This window comes from Channa argus, chromosome 20, assembly GCF_033026475.1.
Source record: "Channa argus isolate prfri chromosome 20, Channa argus male v1.0, whole genome shotgun sequence".
Lineage (NCBI taxonomy): Eukaryota > Metazoa > Chordata > Actinopteri > Anabantiformes > Channidae > Channa > Channa argus.
The window spans coordinates 4,545,257-4,559,064 of NC_090216.1; the positions used below are offsets into that span (position 1 = coordinate 4,545,257).

At 42.1% G+C, this 13,808-nt stretch overlaps 1 protein-coding gene across 19 annotated transcripts in view; it reads left to right on the forward strand.

Annotated features, from left to right (window-relative positions):
• The window catches only part of tanc2b (tetratricopeptide repeat, ankyrin repeat and coiled-coil containing 2b), a 133,843-nt gene that overhangs the window by 112,471 nt on the left and 7,564 nt on the right, over positions 1-13,808 (forward strand). For 16 of the 19 annotated variants that reach the window (XM_067487131.1, XM_067487124.1, XM_067487128.1 and 13 more), the window contains 16 exons: positions 94-218; positions 2,209-2,440; positions 3,419-3,588; positions 3,934-4,212; positions 4,960-5,127; positions 5,927-6,087; positions 6,765-6,873; positions 6,968-7,090; positions 7,232-7,468; positions 7,559-7,774; positions 7,915-8,008; positions 9,600-9,733; positions 9,907-10,030; positions 10,857-11,032; positions 11,984-12,116; positions 13,516-13,545. In XM_067487131.1, the coding sequence (XP_067343232.1) occupies positions 94-218; positions 2,209-2,440; positions 3,419-3,588; positions 3,934-4,212; positions 4,960-5,127; positions 5,927-6,087; positions 6,765-6,873; positions 6,968-7,090; positions 7,232-7,468; positions 7,559-7,774; positions 7,915-8,008; positions 9,600-9,733; positions 9,907-10,030; positions 10,857-11,032; positions 11,984-12,116; positions 13,516-13,545 (2,511 nt within the window). The remainder of the gene's footprint in view (positions 1-93; positions 219-2,208; positions 2,441-3,418; positions 3,589-3,933; positions 4,213-4,959; positions 5,128-5,926; positions 6,088-6,764; positions 6,874-6,967; positions 7,091-7,231; positions 7,469-7,558; positions 7,775-7,914; positions 8,009-9,599; positions 9,734-9,906; positions 10,031-10,856; positions 11,033-11,983; positions 12,117-13,515; positions 13,546-13,808) is intronic. The other 3 variants (XM_067487133.1, XM_067487127.1, XM_067487129.1) reach the window with 1 other exon arrangement.

Here is a 13,808-nt window from a genome sequence, read left to right on the forward strand (position 1 = left end):
GTGGACGATCTCACTTCAGCCTTTGCTAAAATGCTGAATGATTGCGACACCTGTGAAGCCTCCACTGAGTGTGTCATGCTGCTTTGTGTCCAGATGGCGAGGGGCTCCCTCTGACCCAGCCCCAGCCCACGCATGGCACCCTGGGAGGTGGCAGCTGTCCTGGGACCCCTGAGATGAGGCGGCGTCAGGAAGAAGCCATGAGAAGGTTGGCTTCTCAGGTACGAAATACACCGGTGATCATATACACACACACAAGCGCTAAAGTTTACATTTCAGCTCCTGATTTGAGGAGAAAAGATTGTGCTGTAGGTGTAACATTAGTTTAAGTACCTAAATACTCTGTTATGGTTGATTGGCGCCACACTGTTTGCTTTTTACCTCCAGTCCTTTGATTGCCTCCTTTTACAAATGCAAATAGTCAATTTCTGAAGCATTTACTCCAAAAATAAAAGTGCGTGTACTGATTTTAATGGCAGATTTCCAAGCTCTCATTTGATTGTTGTGCTTTATGAGAAGATAAGTGCACAAGCCTAAGCCACTTAGGAGCATTTATACCTCCCCCCACCTCAATTTTCCCCCTTTTTCTTTCCACAGCTGTGTGAATAAAAAAATAATAATACATATATATTCAATTGCCAAATATTATGTCAAGGGTTTCATTAACATACCTTTTCACTCTCAGTTCTGTCCTTAATTTTTGTTAAGCAAAGACTAGCAAAGCTTACGGGATTGTTAATAGGAAGTACAGTATTCACTGAAACAGTCATTTGTGTCATTTCATTGTGTTTGTGGTTTAGTTTGAAATGTTAGGCCTCAGCCCAAGTGTAATTGAAAATATTAGAGATGATTTTTTTATATCTCTCTTTTATGACTTAATTTTTCAATTAGTGAGAACATAGGTGGTAGGATAACCAATGATTCACTCTTGTGAAAATTACTTTGTGGAATGGAAGCATGGACACAGCTTATGCTCTGCCAGAAATTACGGTGTTTAAAGTTTTTGAAAGACGGTCATTGTTTCTTGCAACCTGCAAGTTATCGTCAGCTCACACAGGGCCTGCTCCTGAGCTGGTAGACTTCCAACCAAGTGAGGAATTTAGTTTTTTCTTTTTAAATACATGTAAGGTCTGTGCAGCTCTTGTTTGTGTATTCTTCTTAGTGTTTGTGTAAATTTATTTCATCCTGACTGTGATGTTAACCTATATGATGTGTTAAATAGGCTCCCTTTTCTGCTCTTTTTTCTGTCTGCTGTTGCACCTCCACCCCCCCTCCCCTGCTGCTTTGCCATCTGCATCTCCAGTCCCAGCCTGATGCATTATGCAGATGTGTTTAAAAAAGAAAAAACAACTTTGCCAGGGAGCCTTATGAAATATTTATACCTGCAGAAAGCCATTTCCCAGCCAAGCTATTAGATCTTGTTAACTCTGTGCATTAATAATTGAGCTCACTCCCTTTTTCACCCCTTTTATTTTAAAGCCCTTTATCCCATTGTGACCAAAAATTAGCATTCCATTTTGATTAGTCTTTTTTTTTTTTTTTTTTTTTCCCCCATTCCCTTTTTCTCACGGCACTCTGATCCCTGCCACTGCCTCTGAAAATTCAAACTCTTTGTGATCTCTCAGTCCCCAAGAGCACTCGGTCACACCTGCTGCTGGTTGTTTAGTCAACTAACCTCTAAGATAAATCCCTTTCCCTCCACCATCTTTCCACATGGCCATGCTTAGATAACCTTTTCTTCATCCAGTCATTCATTTAATCATTCATTTGAACATGTTTCAAGTACATAGCTGTGAAATGTGACAGTTTTAACACTTGACTCCTTCATGTCACAGTCGGCTCACACATGCATGAGCTAACTCCGAATCAGTCTCTCTTGGCAGCCGGAAGCCATGAATTATTAATGGCTAAAACCGTGCAGCGCAATGAGAGGTATCATGTTTCATTATACTGCAATCATCCACCATGAAGTTGACTCAATCCCAAATGAATTGTAGTGTAGTAGACACAAGGAAAACTGGCTTTGCACCACTTTATTTTTAAAAATGTGACGTTTGACTCGTATGGCCCTTGACATCGATTTGCAGTTAGTTTTGCAATACCCAAAGTGTGGTCAGTGTTGGGATAACCAGACGAGAAGGGAAATGCTCACCTTTAAATTTCTCTGTTTGACCTGGCTGCAATTTTCTCCCAACTCTCTGTCGCCCCCAGGTGGTGGCGTATCACTACTGCCAGGCAGATAACGCCTACACTTGCTTGGTGCCTGAGTTTGTGCATAACGTGGCGGCTCTCCTGTGCCGCTCGCCGCACCTTGTTGCCTACAGGGAGCAGATGCTGAGGGAGCCACACCTACAGAGCATCCTGAGTCTGCGCTCCTGCGTCCAGGACCCCCTCGCCTCTTTCAGGAGGGGCGTCCTAGAACCCCTGGATGCACTTTACAAAGGTGACACACCTGCAGTTGACATAGTGTAAAGCCCAATGGGGTTGAGCAGTGGTGGAATGTAAATATGCTCATTGACTGCAGCATTTACTGTACTTCTTGTTTTCGTTTTGCAAATTACTCTGCTCCACTTATCTGACAGGAGGTGCTTTTTAGATTAAGAGTTTACATGAACATAAAACTGTAACACCACACTGATAAAGTTTAAACAATTGGTTTCCAAACATTTTGGTTTGTGACCCTTGTTGTGATGAGAATGTCTTACCAGATATCCTACCAGAGAGACATAATATTCTCTTTTTGAAGTAAATGATGAAAATTACAGAAGTCTGCAGCTCATAATGATTTAAAATCCTCTCAAGGTTCTTCTGCCTCTTGTTCTGTTAACCTTGATTTATTTGCTCTGTTGGCTTGAATGTCTGCACATTCTTCATGATAAACTAAAGTTTATAATAGTTTAAAGGGGTTAATTTTACAATTCAAATGTTGCTTTTGGCAATTCATAACCGATTCCTTTTCAGATCTCGGTATCCAATTTATTCTTTCACTCGAGTCCTTGATGCATGCTATTAGATGCCTCTTCTGCACAGCAGACTCAATATAATCAAGATCAAAGTTCGTAATCACATTGCTGGAAGTTAATTTTTCTTAACCTTCCCAATTAAATATACCAAGTCAGAGTTTCACAGGTAAGGTTGTTCCAAGCTTCCCTTTGAAATACAGATAAAAACAAAATCGGTGATAATTCATTGCTGAATGTATATTGAAATTTGACTTTGAGGCTTAGCCAGAAATTTTTATACAAAATGGATGCAAGTTTGTCAATTTATGTCTTGTTTCATGATTATAACTGAGCATTTGCTATGTGCCCAGAAAGTAATGTGGTTTAAGATTCAAGTGTGTGTTAATCTTGATGTTTGCATGTGTATATATAATGTGGCTAAGTTACATCTGTTTTCATGAGGACTGTACTTTTTTCAGAGAGGAAGATCAACTCAGAGGAAGACCTCATCATCCTCATTGATGGTCTGAATGAGGCTGAGTTCCACAAACCGGACTACGGAGACACCATTGTGTCCTTCCTCACCAAAACCATCAGCAAGTTCCCTCCCTGGCTCAAATTGGTGGTCACAGTCAGGACCACGTTACAGGTAGGAGACATTCATTCCTCTGCTGTCTTCTGATTTAATTAAATTCAAAAGGTTTTGCTTTTAAATTTAGCTTAATTATTATTTTTTTTAAATATTATCCCTACCTTTTTTGCGCCATTATGTGTGAATGGGCAATATTTGCCTCAACTAGGGGTCACTGACAATTTTGAATTTGTCTTGACTATAACTCTAACCACTGTCTTTGTTACCTTGGTCTCCTCACATTTTATCTTTCATTCCTGAGAAAGAAATGGGAGCAAACTAGTTACTCATGGCATTTCATTATTTTATTGTTTTTTTTAAATCAAAAACAAGTTCCTAACTGAAACTATTCTGACCCTTCAGGAGATCACCAACGGGCTGCCATTCCACCACATCTCTCTGGACAGCTTGGAGGAGAATGACGCCATAGACCAGGACCTGCAGGGCTACATCCTGCATCGTATCCACAGCAGCCCGGAGATCCAGAACAACATCTCGCTCAACGGCAAGATGGACAACACCACCTTTGGCAAGCTCAGCGCCCACCTTAAGGCTCTGAGCCAGGGCTCCTATCTGTACCTCAAACTCACCTTTGACCTCATTGAGAAGGGCTACCTTGTCCTCAAAAGCTCCAGCTATAAGGTGTGGCATTACTGCTTGTTTTTTAATTATTTCCACAGGTTCTGCAACACGGTCACACTTTGAAAACCCACGTTCTAAACTACAGGCTCCTAATATCAAGATCAACGGCTTTCGGGTGGTCCCTTCAGGGGTTGCCACAGCGGAACGTGTTCCGCAGGTTGATTTGCTTGGTTTTCCTGCTGCGACCCTCCCATGTTATCCAGGCTCGGGACCGGCACCAAGGTTGCCCTTGGTGGCTGGGCGGGGCCACACCTGGTGGGGTGGGATTCGAGCCCGCGGTCTTCTGCATGCTCTAGCACTGAGCCACCAGTCCCCCTTTGCAGGCTCCTAATTTGCAAAGCAAAAACCATTAAATTTTTCATTTTCCTGTCCTCTGACATGGTGTTCTCTGGTGTTGCTCATGGTGTTCTCTGGTGTTCTTTATATGTAGTTTCATAAACTCTCCATCACAGTCAGAATCCCAACACCTTTTTGATAAATAATACAGCTGAATTGTGTTAGTATGCATTTCTTCATGAAATATTTTATCTTGCAGACCCCAGATTCATTTAATTTCATATATTCAGGAGTGCTTCCAGAGTCCATAAAAAATTGAACTTGATAAATTCACAGTCTCCTTTTTCAAAGAAGACAATGTGGAATAGTTGAAGATGTGCCTTACAAACACCATGCATTATTTATATTCTGTAGAGCGGATCCAAAGGAAATCAGCATTATAATTCAGATTCTTTCCTTCTGCTTCTTCAGGTGGTTCCAGTCAACCTGGCAGAGGTGTACCTGCTGCAGTGCAACATGCGCTTCCCCACACAGTCGTCGTTCGAACGGGCACTCCCTTTGCTTAACGTGGCTGTGGCCTCGCTCCATCCGCTGACCGATGAGCAGATATATCAGGCCATCAACGCCGGTTCACTGCAGGTGGCAATCCTAAAAATACACAAGACCTCAGACCTTTTGAATTTCTCAAGCTCTTTGGTCAATTATTGTATGATATGAAAAAGCATCTGTGATCCGTCATTAGACTGTGAAGTAATGTCTTGATGATCTTTTGTTTTACTCATCGCTAGAGGAAAAATTAATGAGAATTTATTCTAAATTCATAACATGCTATCAAATGTTTATTTAACAGAATACAGAGATATTTTAAGGCCTCAAACTTATTATGTAGGATAAGGTCCCACATGAACATGAACACTCATTTTCTCTCACTATTTATTTCAACTTTGCTGAGAGAAATCCTGTAGGAGTTTAGTAACATTTGAATCAGAAGGTGAGACCAAACATCGAGCCACACACAATTGTGATGAAGAAGATTAGATGAGTATTTCAGTGTAATTTCTGAAGAGAGAACGCCTTAATATGCGTGTTTCTCATTTTATACTGATTTGTTATAGAGAAATGGAAGATTTGAAGACAAGACTTCAGTAGGATATATTAATATGATTGGTCCTTGTTTGCATGAAAATGTGGCTATGGTATTAAAATTCTTAAATTCTTAATTTCCAGATCAAATAAGGATGCTTTTTTTTTTTTTATGTATACACATTGCTTTGTCCATGAGATTGTGCAGTGTGTTTCATTGTTTGTCACAATCACTGAAAACAATTCAGTCCATTATGATAGAGGTATACATTCAAAAACAATACATTTCGAGACGTCATCCCAGCCGTTGACATAACTGCATTCATAGTCCCAAATAACAATGTCTGTGACGCAGGGCACACTGGACTGGGAAGATTTCCAGCAACGTGTAGACAACCTGTCAGTCTTCCTGGTGAAGAGGAGAGATGGTACAAGGATGTTTGTTCACCCCTCCTTCAGGGAGTGGTTGATCTGGAGAGAAGAAGGGGAAAAGACAAAGTTTCTCTGCGATCCAAGGTGGGGACTGTGCAAAGAAGGTGCCTTCACACAGCCATAACAAAGCCATAGGAAAAAAGCTCTTCTGGCCGCTGGAGTTGAAAATATCGCATGTGGAAAGAGGAAATTGGCTAGGGACATAAAATAAAAAGGGATCGTAAAAATAAGGGTATTAAATGGTTTAATTAGGGGTGAACACTTAAAATGCCCTGACTGTGGGTTTAATGGATTAGGTTTGAAACAATCTGTTTCAGGTAACAGTTGTTTTATTTCATAAGCAGAATTAATAAGATTAAAACAAAAATCTAATAAGTGAAAAAGTAATATCTGTAATGTTCATCTGAAAATATACACTGATGGTTAAATTTCAGGCCCGAGAATACATTTGCTACCTTATCCCAGTCAATTTCCTGACTCTTATACAAAAAAGTGTGGCATTTAATAATTTTACTGCCAGCTGGTTGTGCGACAGGAATAAATGTACTGTGTGGTTAATCAGCCGTATATGTATGAATACAGATCTCTGTCGCAGGTACATTCTGTTTATATAACGGGAAGTGTTATATTTTCAGCCAGAACATTTTATTTCCTGTATTAAAATGAAGAAAGATTCCACCAACTGTGCAAATGATAACACAATGTAATCACATGATGACTCAGGCTCAAGTATTGAAAGATTTGGTGTTTGTCCTCTGCAGGAGTGGGCACACCCTACTGGCCTTCTGGTTCTCTCGGCAGGAGAACAAACTGAACAGACAGCAGACTATTGAACTGGGCCATCACATCCTCAAAGCACATATCTTCAAGGTATATCATTATTTGTCTTCACACATAGGCCCACACACAGCTGTGGTCTGGCACCAAAGTAATGAATATTAACACTCCCATCTTTCTGTTCAAGGGTCTTAGCAAGAAAGTCGGGGTTTCCTCATCCATCTTGCAAGGCCTGTGGGTATCCTACAGCACAGAGGGACTTTCAGCTGCACTTTCCTCACTACGAAACCTATACACACCCAACATCAAGGTACAAACACTAACATAGCAGAGAGGAGTCACGTTTAAAGACAATTTGTACAGAGAGAAATTCAACAACCTGTGTTGATTTTATGTCATTTCAAAAAATTAAATAAAATGCCTTATTATTATTTATTTTGTGTGTTTCCAGGTCAGCCGGCTACTGATGCTGGGTGGTGCCAATGTGAATTACCGCACAGAGGTCCTGAACAACGCCCCTGTCCTCTGTGTTCACTCCCACTTGGGCTACATGGACATGGTGGCCCTGCTGCTCGAGTTTGGTGCCTCTGTTGATGCCCCTTCTGAAAGTGGCCTCACGCCGCTTGGCTACGCAGCAGCTGGGGGGCACATGTTCATCGTAACTGCACTTTGCCGCAGGAAAGCAAAGGTATTGAAGGAAAAGGGTGTGTTTTGGTGTTTCTGAGTTTCCTTGTCTTTTGTTGTCATATTTATGATTAAAACCACTTCCTATAAATAGGTGGACCATCTGGATAAGAATGGCCAGTGTGCATTGGTTCATGCCGCCCTGAGAGGCCACATGGAGGTGGTGAAATTTCTCATCCAGTGTGACTGGGGCATGGGGCCACTACCACAGCAGCAGCAGTCACCACAGACCCAACAACAAGCAACGTTCACAAAGAGCCACGCAGTTCAGCAGGCCCTGATCGCTGCAGCCAGTATGGGATACACAGAGGTATGGTTATAATAATCTACAGAATATTGTAGATTCAAAATGAAAGGTAGATTATATGTATTTTTATAATTTGTTACTATTTAATGTCTAGTAATTAAATGCATTCATCCATGATAACTTTAATATTTCCCCCCTATCAGATCGTGTCCTACCTGCTGGATCTGCCAGAGAAAGATGAAGAGGAGGTGGAAAGGGCTCAGATCAATAACTTTGACACCCTGTGGGGGGAGACAGGTGGGACTGCCCACTCCAAGCAGACATTACACTCTCAAAACACTGAATTTAATACTGACAGATGATGGACAATGTGTTTTGTTGCTGCTGCTGTTTGTTCTTTTGAGACATTCAGTGGAGACATAATTCTTGAAGGAATTGTGGAGGGGGTTTTGTTCGAAGGTTTCTGCGAGGCAGAGCGCTGCAGTGCGGATATGTGAGATTGTTCTTGTGTGTGTCTGCTGCTGGTTGCTGCTGCGTCAGATGCTGATGGCAGTGCAGTGGTGTCACTGGAGCAGAGATGGGGCTGGGCTCACACACGGAAGGGGGGGGGTATGATGAGTGTGCTCCAGGGTGCTTAGAAATGACTAGTCTGATTGCACTGTGTGACTGCTGAGGAACGTAATGTATCATTGTACCCAATAGCTATGAAACCTCATGGCGAGCATTGTCCCCCCGGGCTGCAGTGTTGGACAGGCTGCTTCTCACAGTCAGTTGAAGAGGGGACTTGTACTCACTCAGCTGTTGTCTTATGGTTTCTAAGGGATCAGAAGAATAACAGTGGTTGTCGAAGATAAATGCTATTCCTAGTGTTAATGCACAGATCGATGGAAAAGATGTAATTCTTAACAAAAACCAGAGGGGACGTGTGCATGTACTTTAAATTGGCATGTACAGATATACTTGGTAAATTCTGCATATTAAAGTGTTCTTCCAGCAAACGGATGTAGGGAAATTACTCCAATCATTACATTAGAGAGAGTGTCTTTTTTTTAAATGCCATTGCTCTATAAGTGCTCTTCTCTTCTATTCTTTTCTCGGTGGTCAGACTTTTTTTAAAGGGTCTATAATCAATATTTTATAACAATGTGAAAAGGGGTCACTAATAGTGATGAGAACCTACAGAGAATTATCACCTGAAGCTACTGCTCCCTTCAGTTTTATGGAGCTCTATAATGAGTTTCAGCTCATTGTGTTACCAGAACTGTCTTTTTTTGGTTCAGTCTCTGTGCTAATAACATTATTTTAAGTACAGTCTCACTGTGCAGCAGGCAGCTGTTTTCTCAAAAAAAGGCTCTAAAAACCACTACCTGCTCAGCACTAAACAGGAGGCAGACACAGCAACTATTTAGTCAGGAGCTGAGGAGCCAGAAATTTCCCTCATAATTTGTTTGAGACCGAAAATAGAGGCAACAAATTAAAGGAAACTGTTTTCTTTCACAAAATCTTTCCTCAAGTCATGAAATGTAAGCCCCCCTTTGCTTAAAGGACGATTTCGCTGATTTTGAATTTGCAGCTTTTGGATCTAGTTTGGCTAGTACAATAAATGAATGCCGTTAAATTTCTCATTGACTTCCCTATTTAAAAATATCTCTCTACTTCAAGCGGCAAAATGGCTCCAGATGACATCACTTGGAGTAGTAGCGCTCCTAATGATGAAAAACTCCTAATGATGAAAAAGAATTGGTGAAGTCGCTCTTTAATGTGTGGCCCATTCCTCTAATAAACAATTTCTCTTTTAGTCTACATATACATTAAAGCACACACAAATTCTTTCATTTCTACTTCTACACTCACCCTTCTTATGATGACTCTGTCTTTGTGTGTCTAGCTCTGACTGCAGCTTCAGGTCGGGGAAAACTGGAGGTTTGTCGTCTGTTACTGGAGCAGGGTGCGGCCGTGGCCCAGCCCAACAGGCGAGGCATAGTCCCGCTGTTCAGTGCCGTCCGCCAAGGACACTGGCAGGTTAGTGGCCAGCTGATCCCTTCCCCTCACTTGGGGAAGAGCTTACATAAAAAGTCAGGGAATGAGTCACAATTAGAGTCTAGTTTAAAATTCTACTCCTCACAAATGCTAAATGAGTAAAACCTCCGTTTGCTTTTAACTAATGACGTGTGCGCTGTACTTGGGTTTTATAGATTGTCGACCTCCTCCTCACACACGGAGCAGATGTCAACCTGGCTGACAAGCAGGGTCGTACTCCTCTAATGATGGCCGCCTCAGAGGGACACCTGGGAACGGTCGAGTTTTTACTAGCCCAAGGTAGGTTACTGTATATAAAGTTTAAAAAAAAAATTGGTGATAAATTTGGTTCAGTTTTTCCTAAGGGACATTTTTGAGCTCACGGCTAAAATCAAAACCTCAACAGAATCTCAGACAGGATTTCTGAAGAAGTAAATATTTGCATGTATTATATTTTGTATTCAGGGCCTAAAGGGAGTGTTGGTTAAGTTGAGCTTTTTATAATCAAGAAATCTCATGAGGAGCAAGATTTCTGTAGCAAGCGAGAGCTGAGAAAAAATTACAAAAATACAGTGCATTTCTATACAACTTAAGAACAATAATTAATTCAAATAACCATCACAAATTTACTTCAGTGGGCTTTAAGTATAATAAGTACCGTATGTATATTACAATTAGAATGTTCAAACTAATATTTATATTTGGGGGGTTTTGTCTAAACTATGATAAACTATGATGGGTCAGATTTGATAGGTCAACACATCCATGAAGGAAATATCAGAATGTGTACACTAAAATTTGAAAACTGGCTTAACAAGTAACAATGCCTTATTATTTGGTGTCCCCGGGTGTTTCTTTTTATATTTGTTTAAGCCCCATTGTCTTTATTACAAAGACACACAGCTGTTGCACTAATATAATTAGTGTGATTACAGTTTTCAAATTATATCTACAATACTTAAGCCAAATTCAACCAGCAAACATCCATCAAAATTCATTAAGCATTTAGTTATAAAACTGCAAAATGATGAACCAGACTGCCACAGATGTAGGATTATTGGCGGTGTAAAAGCATTCAGACTAAAATCACACCTGGCTGTGTCTCTGCTGGCTTTTCTTTTCTCAGGAGCTTCTCTATCCCTGATGGATAAGGAGGGTCTGACTGCTCTGAGCTGGGCCTGTCTGAAAGGCCATCTACCTGTCGTCCGCTGCCTGGTGGAGAGCGGAGCCGCTACCGACCACGCAGACAAAAACGGACGCACGCCTCTCGACCTGGCAGCCTTTTACGGTGATTCTGAAGTGGTAAGTGGCCTGTGGGAGCGGTATCAATAAATGAAAGAGGGTGATTGCTTAACTTCTATACATGTGTTGGAGCAACTAAAATGCACCCCTGACTCAGATAATTGGTACCTCTGTGGATCCTGCACTTGTACGGCTGCTTGTGGATGAGAATGTTCACATTCCTCACAATAAAATAGTGAAAAACAAAAGTATTGTTTTGATCTGGAAACTCTCACCTCTATAACTGAAAGACGTTTCCTCAGTAGAGCATGAAGACAAACTATTCTTTTCTTCCTGTCACAAAATTAGTGGAAGTCTGGTGTGTTGTGTTTGTTACTTGTTCATCTGTCCGTCCGTCTGCCACTCACTTGTTCTCAGATGTCCCTGATTTTTGGAACTGATTTTGCAGTATCCCTTCTGCTTTTTGAACTCTTTTTTTTTTTTTTTTTTTTTTTTTTTTTTTTTTTTTTTTTTTAATAAATCATATACATAATTTAATTTACTAAAGTAAGACATGGCAACCCTACTGTAGCTGTAGTTTATCAAATGTGAATAATTGGTCTGTCACTAAAATCTTTAAACGAGGCCCCCAACATGTCCTTGGCTCTGGGAAACTACATCCAAGAGTTTTACATCCTAAATGACTCACAGCACTGTCGTCTGAACAGTGTTACACATTTTCTTCTGTATTTTACATCAAAAGAACTACAACATTTCCCATCTGTTTCTTTATGTATTTATCCAGCTGATTGTAGATTGAAGCCTTTGGTGATACAAATGAGTCTATTTTGTGCCCGTTTTGGTTTAAAATCGTGGAATAAATAGTTGGTCTGGAGCAGATGAAACGTGTAATTCGCAGTTTTGTGACTCGGCACCTGGACAAGGAAGATGTGTGCATGTTTTCACCCTCTGCTTTCTCTGAAACATCCCCATCTACAGCTCTTCTCATCACATTTCTTTTGCCTTTTGAAGGTCCAGTATTTGGTTGACCATGGGGCCATGATAGAACATGTAGACTACAGTGGGATGCGTCCTCTCGACAGGGCGGTGGGCTGCAGAAACACATCGGTGGTGGTCGCCCTTCTCAAGAAAGGAGCCAAGATAGGTAAGAACAGGTTGAAAGGCTAAAAACCCTCCCTTTTAGCTCCGCTCTTCTGAAAGAGTTCTCCTACAGTAAAGGCAGCACCTTTGTCCTATAGCGCCATAACAAACGGTTGTTTGTAAATTGAGATTCAGTTTGAGTTTTGGTTAAAAAATGGAGCATGAGCTGCTTGAAAAAAATACGAAGGGAGAATCCACAGATGAAAACACACTTTTTTGGTCAGAATAAAGCACTGTAGCATATATAACCGCAAGAAGACATGGTCTCAGGTTAATTTCTCCATGAAGCTCAAACCACTTCCTGCTACTGTATGCCGTCCGCCCCCGCTTCCCCACTGTCACACCATGCTGCTTCTCCTCAGCTATTTATGGCTCTGATGTGTGTTTCTTTTTGTTGTATTACTGTTGCCGCTGTGTTGTTTTGCTTTCTCTCTCTTTCTGTCATGTTCCCTCAGGCCCTCATGCTATTTCCCAGTTTCTCCCTCAATCACATCCTCTCTCTCTCTCTCTCTCTCTCTCTCTCTCTCTCTCTCTCTCTCTCTCTCTCTCTCTCTCTCTCTCTCTCTCTCTCTCTCTCTCTCTCTCTCTCTCTCTCTCTCTCTCTCTCTCTCTCTCTCTCTCTCTCTCTGCCCCTCTCTCTCTCTCTGCCCCTCTCTCTCTCTCCTCTCTCTCTCTGCCTCTCTCCTCTCTCTCTCTGCCTCTCTCCTCTCTCTCTCTATCTGCCTCTCTCTCTCTCTCTGCCTCTCTCTCTCTCTCTCTCTCTGCCTCTCTCTCTCTCTCTCTCTCTCTGCCTCTCTCTCTCTCTCTCTCTGCCTCTCTCTCTCTCTCTCTCTGCCTCTCCCTCTCTCTCTCTGCCCCCCTCTCTCTCTGCCCCCCTCTCTCTCTCTTTGCCCCTCTCTCTCTCTCTCTCTGCCCTCTCTCTCTCTCTCTCTCTGCCCCTCTCTCTGCCCCTCTCTCTCTCTCTCTGCCCCTCTCTCTTTCTCTCTCTCTCTCTCTGCCCCTCTCTCTTTCTCTCTCTCTCTATCTCTTTATTCCTATGCGGTTGATCAGAGACAAGTTGTTATTAGCGCTTGCAGTGTTTCTTTTTTGTATCCTTTTTTTCCTTTTGCTGAGGCACTTATCTCCACTTCTCACTGCTGCTTTTTTGTGTTCCTTTTCTCACTTCTCCTCCTCCACCACTGCCATCACCTCTTTCACTTTCACCCTCCTGCTGTTTCTATCCTTTTCTTCCCTCTCGCTCTTACGCACTCCTACACCCCTGCTTTCTCTGGCAATTCTGGACCCCTCCTTTTTTACTCTACCCTCCTACTTACACTCCTTTTCCTTACTCATGACCTCCCACCTCCCCCTTTCCCCACCTCTCCCCTCTTGCCCATATCCCCCGCCTCTCTCTCCGGCCCCAGGATGTCAGACGCTGCCCAGTCGGCCCCGAGGTAAAGCCAAGGCTGTCGACTACTCACCCCACCAGGCATTTTGACAGCTCAATCTCCTCTTTCTGTGTTGTCTGTGTCCTAAGTGTCGGCAGGCGAGCTTAGCTACCAAAACCTTGTCAAACTGACAAATAATAACATGCAAAGGTATTAGCACCGACAGTGATGCTGTCGGGATGTCCTAGAGGTAGATGCTAACATCCAAGTGGTTAATGACAGCATGCCCGGCCTTCAGCCTGTGACATCGTATCAAGGATGTTGACCTT